The sequence below is a fragment of the Protopterus annectens genome, chromosome 1.part1 (genome assembly GCF_019279795.1).
Source record: "Protopterus annectens isolate FY-2018-M chromosome 1.part1, PAN1.0, whole genome shotgun sequence".
Lineage (NCBI taxonomy): Eukaryota > Metazoa > Chordata > Ceratodontiformes > Protopteridae > Protopterus > Protopterus annectens.
Genome location: NC_056726.1, coordinates 173200886 through 173221309, shown reverse-complemented (window position 1 = coordinate 173221309; position 20424 = coordinate 173200886). Strand labels below are relative to the sequence as shown.

The 20424-nt window shown below is 38.3% G+C and overlaps 1 protein-coding gene across 1 annotated transcript in view; it reads left to right on the top strand.

Moving 5' to 3' along the window:
* LOC122814290 (heat-stable enterotoxin receptor-like) overlaps positions 1-20424 on the top strand; it is a 194307-nt gene that overhangs the window by 142434 nt on the left and 31449 nt on the right. Inside the window, exon 3 of the mRNA XM_044086882.1 lies at positions 7995-8089. Coding sequence (XP_043942817.1) covers positions 7995-8089 — 95 coding nt within the window. The remainder of the gene's footprint in view (positions 1-7994; positions 8090-20424) is intronic.

Here is a 20424-nt window from a genome sequence, read left to right as displayed (position 1 = left end):
TGAAACAGCATTGAAACCCACATTCAAAGAAAATACATTTTGCCAGTGGCAGATAAAGATTAATTTTGGCCTGTTTTCAAATCATAGGCCCCTTGCATATGAAACATACATGTGCTCTTTGATACACCTTCCTCATTGTACTAAATTGATATTCCTTGTACAATACAGTACAGTTGTTAGAGGGCATTTTAAATTTATTTTGAACATTTTTCCAGTAAGCAATGAAACAAAACGCATGCACCCATAATGACAAAACTGCCTAGTTCAGAACATTTCCATCATAAAAGTCTACTCAGACTTCCACAGTCCACCATTATTAGTAAATATGCACAATTCTACAGCCTACCATTATCAGTAAATATGCACAATTCTACAGTCCATTATCAGTAAATATGCACAATTCTACAGTCCATTATCAGTAAATATGCACAATCTCTGAAGAAGTAAAAGTCATCTAAATAATTCCACATTAAAGAAATCTGTAACTAATGAAGAGGTTGCTGCTAGCAAACACCTTTATATTTCATGGTTTCATCGAAAAATCTGTTGCCCCTCAGGAATAAATTGCCTATATTACATTAAAAAAATGATAAGCTAGTAATATTGCAAGAGGAAATGGATGGCAAACTTATAACAGACTCATAGTTAGTATCTTCACCAAGGAGAACATTCTCAATACGGCAGCATCCACCCTTTGTGGGAGTAGAACCCACAGCCTTCTGCATCAAAAGCAAGTACACAACCTGTTGTGCTATTACCAAGGAAAACCAGCTTCACTTAAGCAACACTAAACTTCTGTTCCCCTGCAGCTCTCAGCTCCTTGTAAAATCTACTCAATACTCAACGTCATCTCAACTTCGCAGCACAAGAAAACTGGAAAAAGCCAAAATTTATTGGGGGGGGGGTTCTAAAGCCCAATAAACCAGGGACACATTAAACATTGCTTGTATAATCTTGGAAAGTTGCTAGAATAAAATGCTGTGTTACCACCATACATTTTACTGCCAAGGTCCCTGTGCAAAACAGTCAGAGCAACATACCACTACGCCAAATCAGCTGCTTTGTAAAAGAGAGGAAGACTGAAACTTAAATGGCTATCATTTAGTGAATTCAGTTCTCACCATAGCTGTCAACCTCTTAGTACAAAACACCTGGACAAACCCAGTAATGAGGGAATACAGCCCTCAAACATATTCAGTGAATTCAGTTCTTGCCATAGCTGTCAACCTTAGCAAAAAAACCTGGACGAAGCCAATAATGGGGGAATACAGTCCCAAAAAAAGGGACAAATTTCAAATATTCATCTTATAAACTTAGAAAATAGCTAGAATAAAAGGTTGTGTTACTATGTATTTTCTGAAGAACAGGAAGTCTGAAATTCAACTGCCTGTCAATTTTACTTCTGACAGAACAAAAACAATTTTCAGCAGAGACCCAGGGAGAAATACTGCAGACACGTCTTTGTAAAATGGCAGGGCACGAGAGCAAATCCACACAAACACAGGGAAGAGATGCAGACTCCACACAGAAGGCACCCCAGCCAAAAATCAAACCAGAAAAAAATATAGCTGTGAGGCAACAATACTACCACTGCACCATCAAATATGTAAGGAATTAAACATTCAGAAACCTGTGAAATTCAAATGCCTGTCAATTGTATTTAACATTTGTTAATCAGGACAGTCTGACTTGGAACAAAAAAAAACATTTTCAGCAGAGGACCAGGAAGAAATAATGCAGACATGTCTTTGTAACATGGGGCGATGCAAAATAAACCCACACAAACACAGGGAGAAGATACAGACCCCAAAAAGAAGGCACCCCAGCCAAGAATCAAACCTGACTACCTGCAGCTGTGAGGCAACAATGCTACCACTGCACCATCAAAGATCAAGCATTGCAACATTTACAAACCACAGATATTATAAGGAACAGATCAGATCAAATATGAGGCAAAAATCTGCATTTTTTTTTCACAAATGGTGGTGGGTAGGGAATTCAGGTCTTTAACACCTGCATACAAGGTACAGGGTTCAAGCCTGAGGTATTGCCTACTACACACACACACACACACACACACACACACACACCTGTAGTAGCAAACCGCAAAAACTAAATATACTGCCCTGGGTGCCAAACCGTCATTATGAGAGTCCAATCAAGACAAAATGAAGTGTAGAAGAATAAAAATATTTCAATGCATTGGCTGAATGACAGCTTCATATCTATATGGAAACAACAAAGGTTGTGAGGCATGAAAAAATATATTACTTTTTTTTAAATACATTAGTGGAATGCCAGTCAAAATCAAGTATAACAAAAGCAAGCAGCACTCAACTCAAACCACTTCTTGCACGGAGTTCTAATTATAATTTATATTCAGCTTTATTAAAATACCAAGTAACATGCTGAAAGTAGAAATCTCTGATGCCCCCACTTGTAAAAATGTTCCTTATCCAAAAAAAGACCTGCTGCCTGACATCTACTTGTTTCATGGTGAAAACATGATCAAAGTAAAAAATGAAAAGCAAACAAGAAATAAGCTCAAGATACATTGCTTAAAAGGATTACTGTACAGGTTATGGACCACATGATTGGCATTCTGTTTATGGGTAAAGCCTGCAGAGATGACTGGAAGTCTCCAAGTGTAATGAGACTCTTAAAATAATGTAATCCTGTCCTTTATTACAAATACTGGCATATGCATTTCAATACCCAAGGCTTATACATTATCTAGTGATGTATTCTCTACATGGCAACAGAAAGGCTTTCAATGTTGGCAATTCTTTAACAGTATGCTTATTAAAGCATACTTGCATCTTGTAATCTCAGCCAAGCTTATCTGATGGTCATTAAAGTATTGCTACTTAAACACAGAGCAACAGGCACTTTGAGTAATAAGCATAAATCAACAGTAGTATTACCAGTGACCAGTGTGCAAAATTATCTCTTTATGACTGATAGAATTATAGTGGACTAAATAAAGTTGAACACCACTATCATATGCATCCTCAACAGAATTTGATCTTTGCAATATTTAGAACATTTAGCCATAAACAAGGATCTGACGAAGATCATCTAGCATGTGAGTGAAAGCCTTTCATCTATCAAGACTAATTAACCACCTCGGCTTTGATAAAAATGGTCTGCCATAGGTTAAAATATTTTAAAGCCTCATAAAAGCAATCTCTACTACTGCCATAGTCCTAAACAGCCAGTGTTTTTCAGTTTTGTTACTTCTGAGTTTTTAATTACAGGAATACCTGTAAAAGTGTACCAGCCACTACTTACTGCCTGCTTTGCTCATTAATATTTTATAAACAAAGGCATCAATAAAGTATTATTAAGGTAATTTATAGCACAGTATTTCTACTCTACTAGGAGCTCATTAAATAAATAGTAACTCACCTGTTGTCGTTGATACAGCCTGATGAAAGAAGCAGCAATAAATCCACAGTCCTCCTGTCCTGATTCCCTGATTGCCTCGCTACTTTAAAAATAATTTGTTGTACCTTAAGTCAAAAAAAAATGTTTTAAAACTAAACACAACACACTACAGGAAAAAAAAAAAGATCACAATAGTCCAACGCCGAAAACCGACTGACTGATTCTTGCTCTTTTCCCAGCACATAAAGCCCAGGAAGAGAGCGACAACCAATCAGCAGCATTTGCCCAGCAAGCACGTCATGACATGCCTGCGGACGTTGCAGTCCGAGCCCCTTCCATATCTATGCGGTTAGGGTCTGAACCGCATAGACTTCTGGGAGGTTCTGGGCATCACAATGATGCCTTCTTTGCTCCTCCGGGCTGCAATGAAAACATTGCAGGCTTGCAGCAAGAATTTAAAAAAAAAAAAAAAACGCTGTTGCGATTGAAGCGCGCAATGCGCATGCGCGTAATTTCGAGTCACGGACTCGAAATTTAAAGTATAAAAACAGATTTTTTTTTTTTACATAAAAAAAACAAAATAAACTACTCAGCTGTCTAGCTGAGGGGGCTGCAGTCCGGCAGCCTGATGCCACGAGCCGCCCCTGTCTCCTTTTATATAGTGTAGGAGGGGTGTGTAGAAAAATGATTTTTGACTGAAAAGATAGCTTTTGTGAAAATGTGCCACATTATATTACAGAAGTTAGTGTGTATGTACCAGCGTTTGCTGTTAGGGAGAGACTAAGGGTTAGGTAAGAGGGTACATATAGCATTGTACCTGTTTGGCATTGTGTGCAATGTGTGCCCTTTTATTTTGACTAGTGGTTCTGTTAGAGAAAGATATTTTAGTAATGTAATGTGTAGGATGATTAGGGACATGGTTAGGGTTAGCACTCATAAGTAAGGTGGTATAGAATGACATACTCAATTGATTCACATATTAACATTTCCATGCTTGAGTGTTGAACACTTCTCTACTGATTTATACATTCAGAGGTTCATGGCCAGTTGATAGGCATACAGTCCAGGAAACCATAGAGAAGCCTAGTCCAAATTCCCAATTACCCAAAAACTGTGTCTAGTGAAGTGACTTGCTAAAGGTTGCCCAGCAGGGAATCAAACTTTGGACTACAGGAAGCAGCTCATTAACAGCTCACAGCTTTAACCTTCTATTCTAACTGCCAGGCTATGTCTTATTCTTACAACACACATACACACATGTATGTATATATGCATGCATTACATAACTCTTCCCTTTCTTATAGGATTGCGAATATCTCAACTCCGAAATACAAAATTAAAAAAGTTTAAAAAACAGAAATAATAAAGTGATGCAAAATATAACCAGACAAATTGCATTTTATTAAGCCCTTCCATATCTAACTCGAATCTTGATTAAATAGCACCTAATTACGACTTAGTGGTTAATGAATATTCTGCATACTGTTATGATCATCGACTATACCTGTATTATTCTTCCTTTTCTTTGCTATCACATTCAGTGTATAACATTAGACTTTGCATTCATTTCTCAAGGACATTAGGGTTGCCACCTTTACAAATGGCCAAAGTGGGACATTTATGGTACAAACATCAGATTTTACAGGCCAACACATACCCACGGTCAGTACAAAGGATAGAACTTTTTTGCCTAAATAAAAGCTTATTCTTGTAGCATTTTAGTTGCTTGTTCTGTTTCTTATAACATTTAGGTATTTTAGATACAGAATAACTGTTTTATGCAACTATTACATAAAATATAGGAAATAATTTTGTCCTAAAATCTCAGGACATTTGTCATTTTTGCAATTTTTTTGTCAGGACACAACTGCCCAAAGAGGGAATGTCCCTCGCAAAGTGGGACAGGTGGTAACCCTAAAGGACATTAGCAGAAATGCTGTTTCTACATCTAAGATAGCATTTTGTTTTGTAGGTTTTTTTTTTTTTTTGGTCCAACAGCCCACCCTGTTACTGGCTTGTAGCTCAGTGAAGGCTAACCTTCTAAAGAAAGGGCAATAACAATATTAAAACAATGTTAGTTAGGAGTCCAAGTGCTTCTAAAACCATTATTTCAAAAACAAACATAGTTACAGCTTTAACAGCATCAAACTAAAGCATATATTGCTTCTAGTACTTCCCCTAAACATAAACACCCATGTTTTCCAGGCTGTTCCCTACCCATTTTAACTTTTCCAACATCACATGGCAAATGGTCATGAGACTTCTTTCTAAATGGCTTTGAAAATTTTTAGAACCTTTTTTCTAAACCTTTATTTTCTTGCAAGGTACTCAACTAGTAATTAGTTGAGATATATTATTAGCTCCTACTTTTGCATATTACACTTGTTATGCATATATGGAGAACCAGCCATCTCAGAGAACCTATTAATGCCTCTTCCTTCCTCCTGCTCAAGGCGCTCCCTTCTAGTAAAGCATTAAACACTGCTTCAGGGTAGCATGAGAACAGCAGATCACAACAGATGGAGCAATATGGCCCTGACATATATAGGATCACCTACCATACTAAATAATCACAGGACACATTTCACATTACACCCATACTACAGTGCTATTAATGACATGTATAGGATCACCTACCATGCTAAAGAAACACAGGACACATTTCACATTGCACCCATACTACAGTGCTATTAATGACATATATAGGATCACCTACCATGCTAAAGAAACACAGGACACGTTTCACATTACACCCATACTACAGTACCATTAATGACATATATAGGATCACCTACCAAGCTAAAGAAACACAAGACATATTTCACATTACATCCATACTACAGTGCCATTAATGGCATATATAGGATCAACTTCCATACTAAATAATCACAGGACATGTTTCACATTACACCCATACTACAGTACCATTAATAACATATATAGGATCACCTACCATGCTAAAGAAACACAGGACATGTTTCACATTACACCCATACTACAGTGCTATTAATGACATGTTTAGGATCACTTACTATGCTAAAGAAACACAGGACATGTTTCACATTACATCCATGCTACAGTGCTATTAATGACATGTATAGGATCACCTACCATGCTAAAGAAACACAGGACACATTTCACATTACACCCATACTACAGTGCTATTAATGACATGTATAGGATCACCTACCATGCTAAAGAAACACAGGACACATTTCACATTACACCCATACTACAGTGCTATTAATGACACATATAGGATCACCTACCATGTTAAAGAAACACAGGACACGTTTCACATTACACACATACTACAGTGCTTTAATGACATATATAGGATCACCTACCATATTAAATAATCACAGGACACATTTCACATTACACCCGTACTACAGTGCTATTAATGACATGTATAGGATAACCTACCATACTAAAGAAACACAGGACACGTTTCACATTACACACATACTGCAGTGCTATTAATGACATATATAGGATCACCTACCATGCTAAAGAAACACAGGACATGTTTCACATTACACCCATACTACAGTAACATTAATAACATATATAGGATCACCTACCATGCTAAAGAAACACAGGACATGTTTCACATTACACCCATACTACAGTGTTATTAATGACATGTATAGGATCACCTACCATACTAAATGTTGTTGTAGAACCTTTTTAGCCCAGCACAACATCTGGGAGCAGCTCACTGCAAAATTCTGTCCTAACCAACATCACACACACAGCTGCTACAATATAGCAGTCTTATCTGATGACCTGATTGAAAGTCATCCCCCAGAAACAGGGTGGGCATGCAAAAGGCCAGTATTCCACCAATCCTTATGTCTAGTCGTACTGTTAAATAACTAAAGTATATGCTTCACCTTCTGTGTGATTTTCTTCAGTGTATTCTTCTTTGCTTCTAAGAATATTATAATTTTTGTTGAACTGAAGTTGTACAATACTCAGTAGATACATGAACTCATAGCAGTGTTACAGATATGGTTAAGCATTACTGCAGAAGCAGAGATCTGATTACAGTCAGTCTGTTATTTAATGTGCTTGACTGAGTTGTTTTGCTATTTTTTTACATATTGTACAACATAACAAGGTTAGGCGCATTAAATACTTTTCAGGATAGCAACTTTCTGAATTTGTTTACATACCTGGGACAGAAGGTCACAACCCCCGTCTCCAACTTCACTGCTCACTTCTATTTGGAATGGGCTTCTGATTCATTTCAGTTTACCTTGCACTTATCATTTCTTGTTCCGTTGCTGGTCAGCGCGAGAATGTCATCATGTCAGTGAGACTGCTGGACGAACTGATAAAATGATGGTTACTGGCTAGCAAGGAGTCGAGCTATAACAAAACTGTAATTTAAAGGTGACTCGGAATTTTGTGGCAGCTTGTTAATATAAGGATAAAGTATGTATTTTACGGAGAAATATCATTTGGTTGTGAGCTCTGCATTGTGCCCTTTCATGCACGTGTAAAAGAATAATGAGAAAATTATGCCTGGAGTTAGGAAAGATCATGAGAAATTAATCTTTCTGCTGCCTAAACTAACCAAAGTGGTTGCTGTGTTGTTGCAGCTTTACGAATCCACATCAGTCAGTCTACAATCAATATTCTTCAAAGAACAGAAACTAAGTTTGACTATGAAGTGAGAGGAGAGACTTTTCTAAAGGTATGGTGCCTACAGTTACTTCATTTTCTTTTAGTGGTCTAAGTCAGAAAATGATATGAGATTATTGAAGTGTACTTGAAGCTCAAAGTTCAAGGATGTGCTGGTTCAGAAAATGTTTATTTCATTTAAGAAACTTTCCTCTATCAGCTGCATTTCAGATTATTTTGCATTGTCTTATTAGTAAGGCAAAACTGCCAAAAATAAGATCATTGAAATTTCCAGCACCTTTTCTTCACAAGTAGGTAAGTAACTGACTGCCATAGGACACTTTTAATGCATACTTTTGAACAGTGGTATGATCTGGGTTATATCAGCGAATGAAAACTAACAATAAACCACTGCAGTTGGAATATTAAAATGCATAATTTGGATAAAAGAAAATTGCTTTTAATGTCCTGTAGTAAATACAAATAATGACAATTTAGTTTCAGTTAAAAAAGATCATGCATTTATGCAGATTCAACTGCTGACAGGAAAAGTGAGTGCTGGAACAGGAGGTTTCTTATGCCAGAAAGGAATATGAACACACCTGGACAGTTTCCAGAAAGTAAGAGGAACATACACTCAACCACATCATATAAAGAGAGAAGAAACTTGATATTGCAGAGAAAGTTAATTACATCACTGTACTTATAAAAGAAGTTGAGGAGCAGATTTCAAATGAAACAAGCTTTAATGCTGTTATTTCTGGTTTTACTTACATATTATTATCTGGATCTGAAAGTTTTTTCTTCTTTGCCACTAAGAATAATAATACTGACCATTTGGTTTATGCTTGCTCAACAGTATTTGACCTTCACAAAACTTGGAACATTTAGCTGCAAACAAGACTCTGATAAAGCTTATCTAGCATGTGAGTGAAAGCTCTTCAACTTTTAGAGCTAATTAACAACTACTGCTTTCCTAAGAAAGATCTGGCACATGGTTCATTTTTTTTTCAAAGCCTTATAAAAGTGGACTGTACAATTGTCCTGGTCCTAATCAGCCAATGGTGTTAAGTTTTGTTACTTTTCGGGTTTTTAACCACAGGAAGCCCTGTAAACGCAGCCTCTGTCCAACGTTTGGTGAAAGATTGGTATATTGTTGCTAACTCTTTCAGCCTACAAGGGTGTGCGCTAATGAAACAACAGAGATTTAAACCAAAACACAGTGGCACACAAACGATCTGAATCCACCCACTGTACCCTCCATCCCAAAAAACATTTTTTTTAAAGAAACAAGTATATATGTACAACAGTTTCTGTAATGAGAGCAAACTCGAACATAAAAAAATGTAAAAAGGTAGATACAGGAATGCTGCACACAATAAGACTGTTGTTGCTTCTGGATTAAGATTGGAAAAACAGGGTTATTTTTTGTATTGACTTGAAAACCAATCAAGTACAAAGTTAGATACAGACCAATGTAAAGCAAAGGAGCTGGGAATATATTTGTGGTGAAGAAAGATCCACTAAATTGGAAGGATTCCAAAAACCTTATTCAAATTAGTAGTAAGGAAGCACAACCAGTCCGGGAACTTCAATTAAAGCCAATTAAAACTCGAATTCTGAACACCGTATGCAAATTGGGAGCAAGGAAGCACAACCAATCAGGAAGCTTTAACTACAGTCAATTAAAAGGTTAATATGAAAACGAATCACAACAACTGCTCGTCCCATATGCACCTTTGTTGAAATTAGGATAAAAGAAAAAGCCTTAGCCAGTATTACTATAAGTTTTTCTTGATCTGCCAACTATAAAATGAAAGCGCAAATCCAATTAAAGCATTTTTAAACGAATACTGATGCAAGGTGACTTATTTCAAATATTTGAAGGAATTTAATACAAAAACTTTGGAACTTCCAGAAAGATGCTAAGGTTCATGCTCCTTCTTGAACCACAAATGTTTTCAATCTTTTCTCTTTAGCATTTGTTCTGCTTGTCCTGCCTGTGGCCTCTCAGCTCCCCCAGGTTGGTATAGCTTGTATCAGGCTGCTTCCACCACTGGGGACCTTTACTTTTATTACCATTTGGTAACTTTAGATGATGTTGACCTAATTTTTTTTAAATGTGCCATGAACTATTAACATTATTTAATTAAATTATTTAGCTTGGTTTGTTATATATTTGTTTAATAATTCAGTTTGTAACAGAGATTGACAGAGATCTGGATGGTGCAGTGGTAGCATTGTTGCCTCACAGCAAGAAGTTCTCTGGTTGAATTCTTGGCTGGGGTGCCACCTGTGTAGAGCCTACATATCATCTTTGTGTGGGTTTCTTCACATGTTACAAAGACATGTGTCTAGAGTGTTTCTCCCTGGGCCTCTGCTGAAAATTGTCTTTGTTCCAAGTTGGACTTTCCTGGTTAACAAATGTTAAATAAATAAAAATCTGTGATACATGCTACCGTTACTTACTGCATCAGGGATTGCAGTGGTGGTGTATTTATGTCTGTATCTGTACATTCCCATGGCCTTACTGGACTTGGAGAAATAGTTTAGGTGGAACTTTTGCAGGTGAGTTCTATTGAGAATTCTGAACACCAAGCTCTTGGTTGATCGTTGTTACAAAATATACGAATCACGCAGCTTTCTGTGGTCAAAATTTCCATCTGTTATTCCTTGGAATCACTCTCGGTCATCCTTTGTTCTTTGGTTCATTGTTTTCATGCTGTTAGCCTACTCATCAGAAAGCTCATTAAACTCAGTTGTCTAACAAATGGCTCTGGAACATTTCACTGCTGTGCACGTATCTGCTTTATATGTCTTCTCCATGTACTATGCCCAATATCAACATTATATATGACAAGTGCAGTATTCAGGACATTTTGGCTCAGTTATTATTTATCATTTCTGCAGTCATGGACAGCAATTGCTGTCCTAATATAAAATATTTTAATAACCTTGTATCTGTAAGTTTAAGTTTCATGTAGTACATAAATCTTTGCAGTACAGAATGAGAATAACAACGCTAATGTAGTGTTAGTGGCTGCATGCATGGCATTGAAGTAACCAAGGAAAGAATTATTTTTTTTATGTTGTAGGGGGACCATTAGAATTTAGACATTTAAGTCCTCTTGATTTATTCAACCAGCCTATACATGGATGCATGCCGAGATGCAGACATAAACTAGTTAATAACATTTTGTGTCATAAACATTTTGAATTCCAGCGACATGAACTTTGCACTGTTTTCATTAACAAATTTATCAGGCTGGCCATTTCTAATATTGATAGCCTTGTTAGATATGGGGCCTCATTCCAAAAGATTTGTTCTCAGTGAAAGTGACCACTTACACTGGGAGCAGACTGATACCAGGTACTTTGTATTCAAGGTAGTCCTGCATTGAAATCATGTCTTTTGGAATCTGGCCCATGGTTGCTTCACAGAAATGACTTCAAACCACTCTTTTTTTTTCCAAATATATTTTTTTATTTTCCAGATAATATAATGTTTAACAATACAATCATCAATAAACAAGTATTATAAATGTAAACTTCAAGCCACTCTTAAGTGTGCATGTACTACCATAAAGAACACTGAGTCCATGATGAGAAGTGATGTCAAAATGAGTATGCTGCCATGGGTCAGATGGCCATTCTGAGGGATACAGAGTTACCAATGGTGCTGCAGTTTTGAACATCTTTGACCATTTGGAATTAATATCAGCTTTTGGCAGTCTTCAATGTCCTTATCATTGTCAAGCCATCATACAAAACTTCTGGTGTGGAACTTGTTTTTACTGTCCCATGTGCTACTTATGTATTGTATATTTGATACTCTGAAATGCAACTTGGCTGGTGTTGCCATCCTGGAGCTGCACAGTGAAGTTCTTTTGCATTAGGCTATATGCCTGTCCCAGTAGCAAAGGCAAAGTTTAAAAAGTTATCACCTGTAGACCATCTTTTTACAGCTAATCAGAGTGCTTGTAACAGTACTGTATCATTCTTGGTTTTTGTCTATATAGTAGCAATTGACAAAGCTAACTGCACACCAACAGATGTCCAGTACTCATCCACTGAATCCATAGTAGATGCTTCCTCAGGCTTTTCTTGTTGTAGTTATGATATCTCATGAGCATTAGTATGTTGTGATGTTTCCTTATATCTTTAAAGAGACACATAGGCAGCTGATAACTGCTACACGGTGTCAAAGCATTAAAAGTACTTCTTTAATAAAAAATAAAAAAATAGCTCTCTTGTGTCCAGTAAAATCAATCAGAATTTTTGAGTATTTCCATCTTAAGCTCAACATATGAACATAATACAGCATGCAATGTATATATATAAAACACACGTATATAATTGAGACATTCATAAAGTTCATGAATGCACCAACCAATTTCTCCTAAATTTTCTTTCTGTTAAGACTCTTTTAGTGATGAATGTACTTCTTAATCCTTTTAATACATAAGCACTTAACATGATTTACCAGCGCTTTTCTACTTTTTCCTTCAGAATTTTATTTTTGTCACTGCAGTGCATGTTAACTTATCCAAAATTTAGAATTTAAAAACATGACATTTTCCATTTGTTGAAATGTGTATTGTAGGAGGATTTTGCCTTAGTCTGTAACAGTCTTGTTATAAATTAACCTTCTTCAAGCACAGCCTTAATGAGTAGCTGGGAAACCACAAATTTGTCCCTGGGGTCCACCCGTTTCCCTCATTGACAGGGGTGACAGGTGCTGACTGAGGTTTCTTCTTTAGGGATAAACTCTTGGCTAGGCTTGTAAGGGCCACAGGGCCATTAGCCTAGTAACATCCTATGATCCTATGAAGTATGAATAGTTTTACATATGTTTATCATTTGACATTTAAAATGAGTCAAATAAATCACATACTGTGTGCTGCAGTTTTCTTTATGTTCCTTATTATACGTAAGTCCATACATTGCATGTATGAATAGTTCAGTTAAATTTACATTTGTAATGCATACTGTGGCCACATAGGACTAAACCTCATATTCCACCTGTAACCAGTGACATTTTCTGTGTCATTTGTACCATACATTACATGTCTCCTGGACAGTTAGCAAGTGTCTTTAAAGAATATGTACACTAGGATCCTTGCTGCTGGCAATGCACATGTGCTCCTACAGGCATTACCATTATAGGGATTGTTGATACTAAACAATGTACTATAAAAACATTCTGTACAAACATGCCAGATAAACTTCAAATGTAGTATGTGGTGCAGTTTCACAGGACCGCTGTGTACAATGCATAAATAAAACTGAAATATTTATATATGCATTTTACAGATGACCTGACTTAATATGTTATCATTTGTGTAACTGTAGGACACAGTGTGCTATTTATTGGTTTGATTATGTTGCTTGTCTTGTATATCTAAATAAGACAATGAGGCTTGGGTGTCTGTTTAAGTACTTTATTACATACAAACACATCAGGATGGATATCAGGAACATTAAACTTAAATGAGCTAACTGACTGACTAACACACACACATATATGCTTACATCTTGACTGCTCACTACAAAATGGCACACTAGTTTGCACTTGTTCAGTATTTATATGCATGTGCCTGTTGACTGGAAAGCTTCTTAAAGGTATATCACACACTCGGATCTACACCCTCCCTCTTTACTGAGCTGTCTTGCAATAATAATGACATTTGAATAGACATGCAAATTATACAGACAATAATAAATAAAACAACATTCATGTCCAGGTTACCATGTATCTAGAACTAGGTCTGGAAATGCGACCTGGTCTTGTAATGTAATAGTTAAGACTGGGTTTAGCAACAGGGACAGTCACAGGTGAATGTTCTGCTTTAGGACTCTTGGAGATATTCTCAGGAACAGGGATATCTGCTGGAATGTTCTCTGGAACTAGAACATTGGATAAGTCACTCTGAGAACTAGTTTTTATTACAGGTAAGATGCTGTAACACTGATTCAGACAATGGTATTAAATGTTTTCGATTCCACCTAAATTCTAATCCCTGTGATTGCACAATGTATAATCTCAGCTCTTGACACAAACTTTTCACAAATCCAATCCAATCAAAACCTTTTGCTGTCTGCATCCTCACTATCTCCCCTTCTTGTAATGGCTTGAGTGGTTTGCTGGTTTCATCCTAAAGGGACTTCTGGAACAAATGCCTTTTCAGGAGTTGAGCTTTCACTGCTTTTTTGTTCTTAGCACATGGAACCAACAAATTGCTACTGATTGTGATAGTGTGGTTCTGGTATGTCTCAACAAAAGTCTCTGGACAGGACAACCAAGGTGATTATCGCGAGGAATATTTCTGAGATTCAGGAAATTTAGGAAAACATTGATATTGTCGCATTTTGATTTCTCTAACAGCTGTTTTGCACGCTAAATTGCACGTTCTGCCACGCCATTTGACTGCAGGTATTCAGTATTGCTCATAATATGAACAAAGTCCCACATTTCAGCAATTTTTTGAACTGCTAATTTGTAAACAGTGAACCATTGTCAGAAATGACTCTGTGTGGACTACCATGGGCAGAAAAATGTCTCTTCAACTTAGTGATGACAGTATTGGACATTAGGTTAGGAAGTAGGTCACTCTCAAACCATTATGAATAAGAGCCTACTAATACCAAGTAATGTTGACCATTCTACTCAAAGATATGTGTGATCACTGTTGACCAAGGTAGTTCAGGAATCTGGTTTAACTGAAGTTCTGTTTGTTGATGTGGTTTAGTACTATTACAAACAGAACAAGACAAAATTTCTCTCTCAATGTCTTTTGACATAGAAGACCAAAATACTAGTCATCTCGCCCTTCTTTTGGTAGAATCAGTTCCTGGGTGGCCACGATGCAAGATCTTGATGTAGTCTTGTTGCAAGGATTTTGGAACAATCACGTTTGGACCTTTCATGAAGATACCATTGTCAAACAAAATCTCGTCTCTGTAAGGAAAATACTGCTGCACTTATACTTGTAAACAAGATTGCTTACAAGGCCATCCTTGACTGAGAAAGTGGTTAAGCTTCTGAAGAACTGGATCTGGAGCTGTGTGAGGTCTAAACGCATCAAGACATGTGGAGGAAAAATTTCTCACTTCCATGACTTCAAAATCAAGGTTCTTATTTTCATGCTGCTCAGTGTTATTTTCTGAGCAATCTGGATAAAGTATCAGCAAGATAAAGAAGTTTGCCTTTTGTGTAAACAATATCAAAATGGTACTTTTGCAATTTGAGCATAATGTGTTGCAACCTAGCAGGAGCTGTGGGCATTGGCTTTCTCAAAATAGTAACTAGAGGTTGGTGGTCAGTCTCGATTTGAAAAGGTCAGCGATAAATATAATCATGGAACTTCAAACATGCAAACACAATTACCAAGAGTTCCTTCTCTATCTGAGCATACTGCATCTCAGTTTGGGTTAGAGTTCTCAACAAATAGGCTATTGGTCTACCCTCTTGAAGAATGACTGCAACAAGACCAAACTTAGAAGTATCACAAGAAAGAGTTAATGGTTTGTAAACATCATAGTATCTTAAAGTAGGTGAACTGGCAATTTTCTGTTTCAGGACAGTAAATGCTCTTTGGTGTTGTTCTGACCAAGACCAAGATATATCTTTACATGTCAGCTCCCTAGGTGGTGCTGAAAGTTAACTCAAATCCGGAATGAACTTGCCTAGATAGTTGACCATGCCAAGAAAATGTTGTAAGGCTTGGACAGGGGAAAGAGGAACCACTGGCCACACAAATCTACAATGTGCAGAGTGGAACACTTTGTGCAGTACTATGGGTACCCTGCAGTGTATGGAGTCAGTACACAAATGTCTGTCAGTGGTTCCACACATTAATCTCTACCAGTCTGCCACTGACATACCAGGACATCACAGTGCTGGGCAAAATGTACCTCACATATAATGCAGAACTCTGCTCAGTCCAATACAGTCTGTACCCACCCTAGAGATGACTCAGTTAATAAGAATAGCCCACAGCCAGGAGATCCCTCAGCCAGTATATCAGAGAGGTGCTAGGCTGCTTACAGAGCTTCAGCAGCCTATCGGCTGTAGCACACAAAATCCTGGACAGGAGTACAGCTAGGTCTGGACTGGAGTCCCACTCTTACTACTGATGGTCATACTGGGCATGGTCCTACACTTAACTACTTTCAGCCCAAGTCTGAACCTCCATCTGACTACTGCATACAGACAGCTATGTACACCTTAACTGTCTAGCACCACCTCCATCTATCCATATGTGGTACATATAAAATTTATCTGGATCTGTTGAGTGTGATATACATACAGATATGTAGGTAACATATAGAAATATATCACTTACAGAGAGGCAGAGATGGGGTAGATAGAAGGAGACATGGAGAGAGAGAGAAAGAGAGAGAGAGAGACAGAGAGAGATCCTGAAAGACATAGACTGATGTACTGCAACAGCCACATGTACACCAATTTTAAGCAGTGGCATGTGCAAATACTATGGGGAGGCCCACTGTGCAATAGTAGGTAGGGAGGGGTTGAAATTTCAGTCGCTGTGTGTGTGTTTTTGTGTGTGTGTGTGTGTGTGTGTGTGTGTGTGTGTGTGTGTGTGTGTGTGTGCATGTGTGTGTGGGGTGGGGGTTATGTATATATTACACGTACAGCAGAATACTCACACCCAACAGGCCTATGTCTGTGTAATGGCCACCCATATTTTGCCCCTTTGACTGCTGTTCTCCACAACAGTGGTCTCTCTGTCAGCAGCTACTGATGTCATCCACCCAAACAACACTGGCAGACACTCTCTACATGTGCAGTTCCCTTGGAACATGCAATAAGCACATAGTGCTATAGTAGAGTCAGGTAAATAGGTAGTGGTTCAACTCCCAGCAATGCCACCTGAGTGTGTGTGTGTGTGTGTGTGTGTGTGTGTGTGTGTGTGTGTGTGTGTGTGTGTGTGTGTGTGTGTGTGTGTGTGTGCGTACGTGTATATATGTATATTCCCTTGTGGTGTTGTGTTTTTCCTGCCCATATGTGTGCAATGCCAATACATATTGAGGCCTGTTCCACCCTGTTAATCATCATTGCCCTACTTTATGGGCCTGCTGATGCCCTCTACCTTAGATGCACCATTGGACACTCTCCTATTGTAAATGCTCTGTGGCGCACATGATAACTATCTAGCAATATAGTACATACACCTAGATAGGTAGGGGTTATAATCTCAAGATTGCCAACTGCATGTGTGAAGCATATCCACTGTGTGGGTTGGTTATACCATTTTGAGGCCTGTTTCACCCTGCTGACTCCCCCATTGCATGAATTTACAGGACCTGTTAATGTCATCCACCTTAGATATAGCATTAGACACTCTCCAGGCATGTAAGCTCTGTGGTGCACGGGATAAGTACATAGCACTATAGTACATATAACCTAGGTAGGTAGGGGTTTAAATCTCATTACTGACAAGTGTGTGTGTGTGTGTGTGTGTGTGTGTGTGTGTGTGTGTGTGTGTGTGTGTGTAAAGCAAATCCCCTGTGTAAGTTTGTGGGTTGGTTATACCATTTGAGGCCTGTTCACCCTGCTAATTCCCCCCATTGCATGAATTTACAGGACCTGTTGATGTCATCCACCTTAAATACAACAGTGGACACTTTCCAGGCATATAAGCTCCATGGCACATGTGATAAGTATGTAGCACTATTGTACATACAACCCGATAGGTAGGGGCTCTAATTGCATGACTTCCAACTGTGTGTTTGTGGATTGATTATACCATTTTGAGGCCTGTTCCACCCTGCTGACTCCCCCATTGCATTAATTTACAGGGCCTGCTGATGTCATCCACCTTAGATGTCTGACATTCTGCAGGCCATATCTCTCAACTGTACACAGTCTTGCAAAATGTCCAGATGACTGCCTCATATATTTGGTCTGTGTCTCATAAAACTATGGTTTCCTGACAAATCAGTTGCAAATCTTTAAGAGTTAAAGTCAGAAAATAATGACAGACATCTGAGTGCCAGAATTTATACCCTTCTCAAAAGCAATGCTAATACGAAACCTGTCAGTCTATAAGTTATCATACTTTGTAAGGACAATATGTAAAAACTGTCCCTAATTTTGGCCATGTAATCCTCCCCATTATTGATGGCTTTGTCCACATGCATTGTTCTAAGAGGTTTAGGAGTATGCCCCAGGCCTATAGGTTCTGTGGCACATGCAATCAGGATATAGCATTAAAGTGCATGCAACTAGATAGATAGGGGTTCTCATCTCAGTACTGGTAACTGTATGTGTCTGTGCATGCATATGCCTTGTAGCAGCATGGCTGTCTTGCTGTGTGTTAACCCACCATCACCAACCTATTCATGGCCTACAGCCTACATAGGTCATGCACCTTAGATACTGAGTTACACGTTTTCAAAGACAATAGCACTGTGGCACATGAAATACGTATGGCAGCCTATAGTGTACATAAGTAGATATATAGGTGTTGTATTGCCATAACTGGAAACTGTCTCTGCATGAGTGTTGGAATGCATGTCCCCCTGCAGCAGTGTGTGTGTGTGTGTGTGACATGGTTATACCATGTTAAGGGCCTGTTATCCCCCCAGTGGCAATCCTTACAGCACCTGCAGATGTCATCCACCTGAATAGTAGTGGCAGACATTGCAAACCTGTATAAGCTCCATGGTTAATGCAGTATGTATAATGTGCTGTCTTATTTATAACTAGCCAGGTAGGGGTTCTACTATGAACAAGACCAGTGCATGACTGTGTGTGTGTGTGTGTGTGTGTGTGTGTCTATATATATATATATATATATATATATATATATATATATATATATATATATATATATATATATATATATATATATATATATACATATATGTATATCCCCTTGCAGCACTGTGCCTATGTTAGGGCCACAAACATACTTATCAACCCCTTACAGAAAAACATCTGAAGAAAGCCATACAGAAAAGTGGGAGAATGCCCAAATATTAGGGTCAATCTTTAAATATTGCTCTGACAAACATACAAAGTAGATAGCATAACAGGTTTTGCATTTGCATGCATTTTCTGAAGGGAATGAAGTCTGACAGGAAAATATCTGTCATTATTGTGTAACATCAGTCTTTAATGATTTCACACTACTTTGCCAGAAAACTACAATGTTATGCCAAACGGAACAAAAATATGTGGCAAACATCAGGACATTCTGTAGACATCTGTAGAGGTCAGAGGTATGGTGAACACCTGTCTCACCCTACAGATTGCAGTCCATGTTTAACCAGGTATGACCTGTGGCAATGACACAAACAATAAAGAGGTCCCCAGAGTGTAGGACAACAAACATTTTCTAAGGTTGTCTACTACTTGCATAAAGCATTTTTTTTCACATCAAAAGCACTCTAATGTTATGAGAAATAGCATAACCTATGGTAATGTGACACAAAGAAGCTGTCATATTGGCAAACCAAGAGAAGTCCTGTCTCTGGCACTTGTCGTGGGTTATGGTATGTCCTACCAAGTGTTACGATACTACAAGACTTGTCCCACAGTCTACATTTGATAAGGTGGTAACCCTACACTGTATTGCCTATGTGTGTGCAATATGTATACATGTGTATGCCCTTTGAGAAGCTGCCACCCCCAATGACCCACAAGTATGAAGGCATGAATGCTGTCACCTCCCACATATGTAGGTACCACATAAAGCTGTGGCAACTGTAAGTTGTGTGCTGTCTGTCAATCACCCACAAAAAGATGTTAACACACTGCAATGGGGTCATGCAGCAGGTATGGAATGGTGCCCAGGTCCTGGCCTCCAGCTGAATGCAGAAAACAGTACCATCATACCATATGGTGAGGACATGGCCCCACTATTTTCACATCAACAGCAGCCCCATAAACACACAAATTGTGTTGACAGACATGCCAACTCAAGTTGATATCACTGTTGCATTCTGCCAGCAAGTAGTGGCAGTGGTCAGAAAAGGCTTGGACATGGTTCACCACATAGGTAAAGGGACTGTATCCAGAAAAAAGGTGGATATTACCTCTGTACAGTCCTCAGACAGTACAAAACATTATCAGCAGGACTGGTCTGGTATGCACCTATGCAGACATCTGAACTAAATGGAAAGGCTATGTTAACACCCACAAAGGCTATCCACGGCCTTCAACACCTGTTCCATGCAGACAGCCTTGAATCAGTACTGTCCCACTTGGTATCGGACAGGTTGTCCACAGGTGGCCTGTGGCATGCCTAGATGGCAATGTTGTGCTCAGCCCTTCAACAGCTGCCCCATATAAGTCAGTATAACTCTGTGTGTATTACCAGCATTACAGGCCTGAATCACATATGTGACAGCACAAAAATACAGCTGGAGAGACAAGTTTGT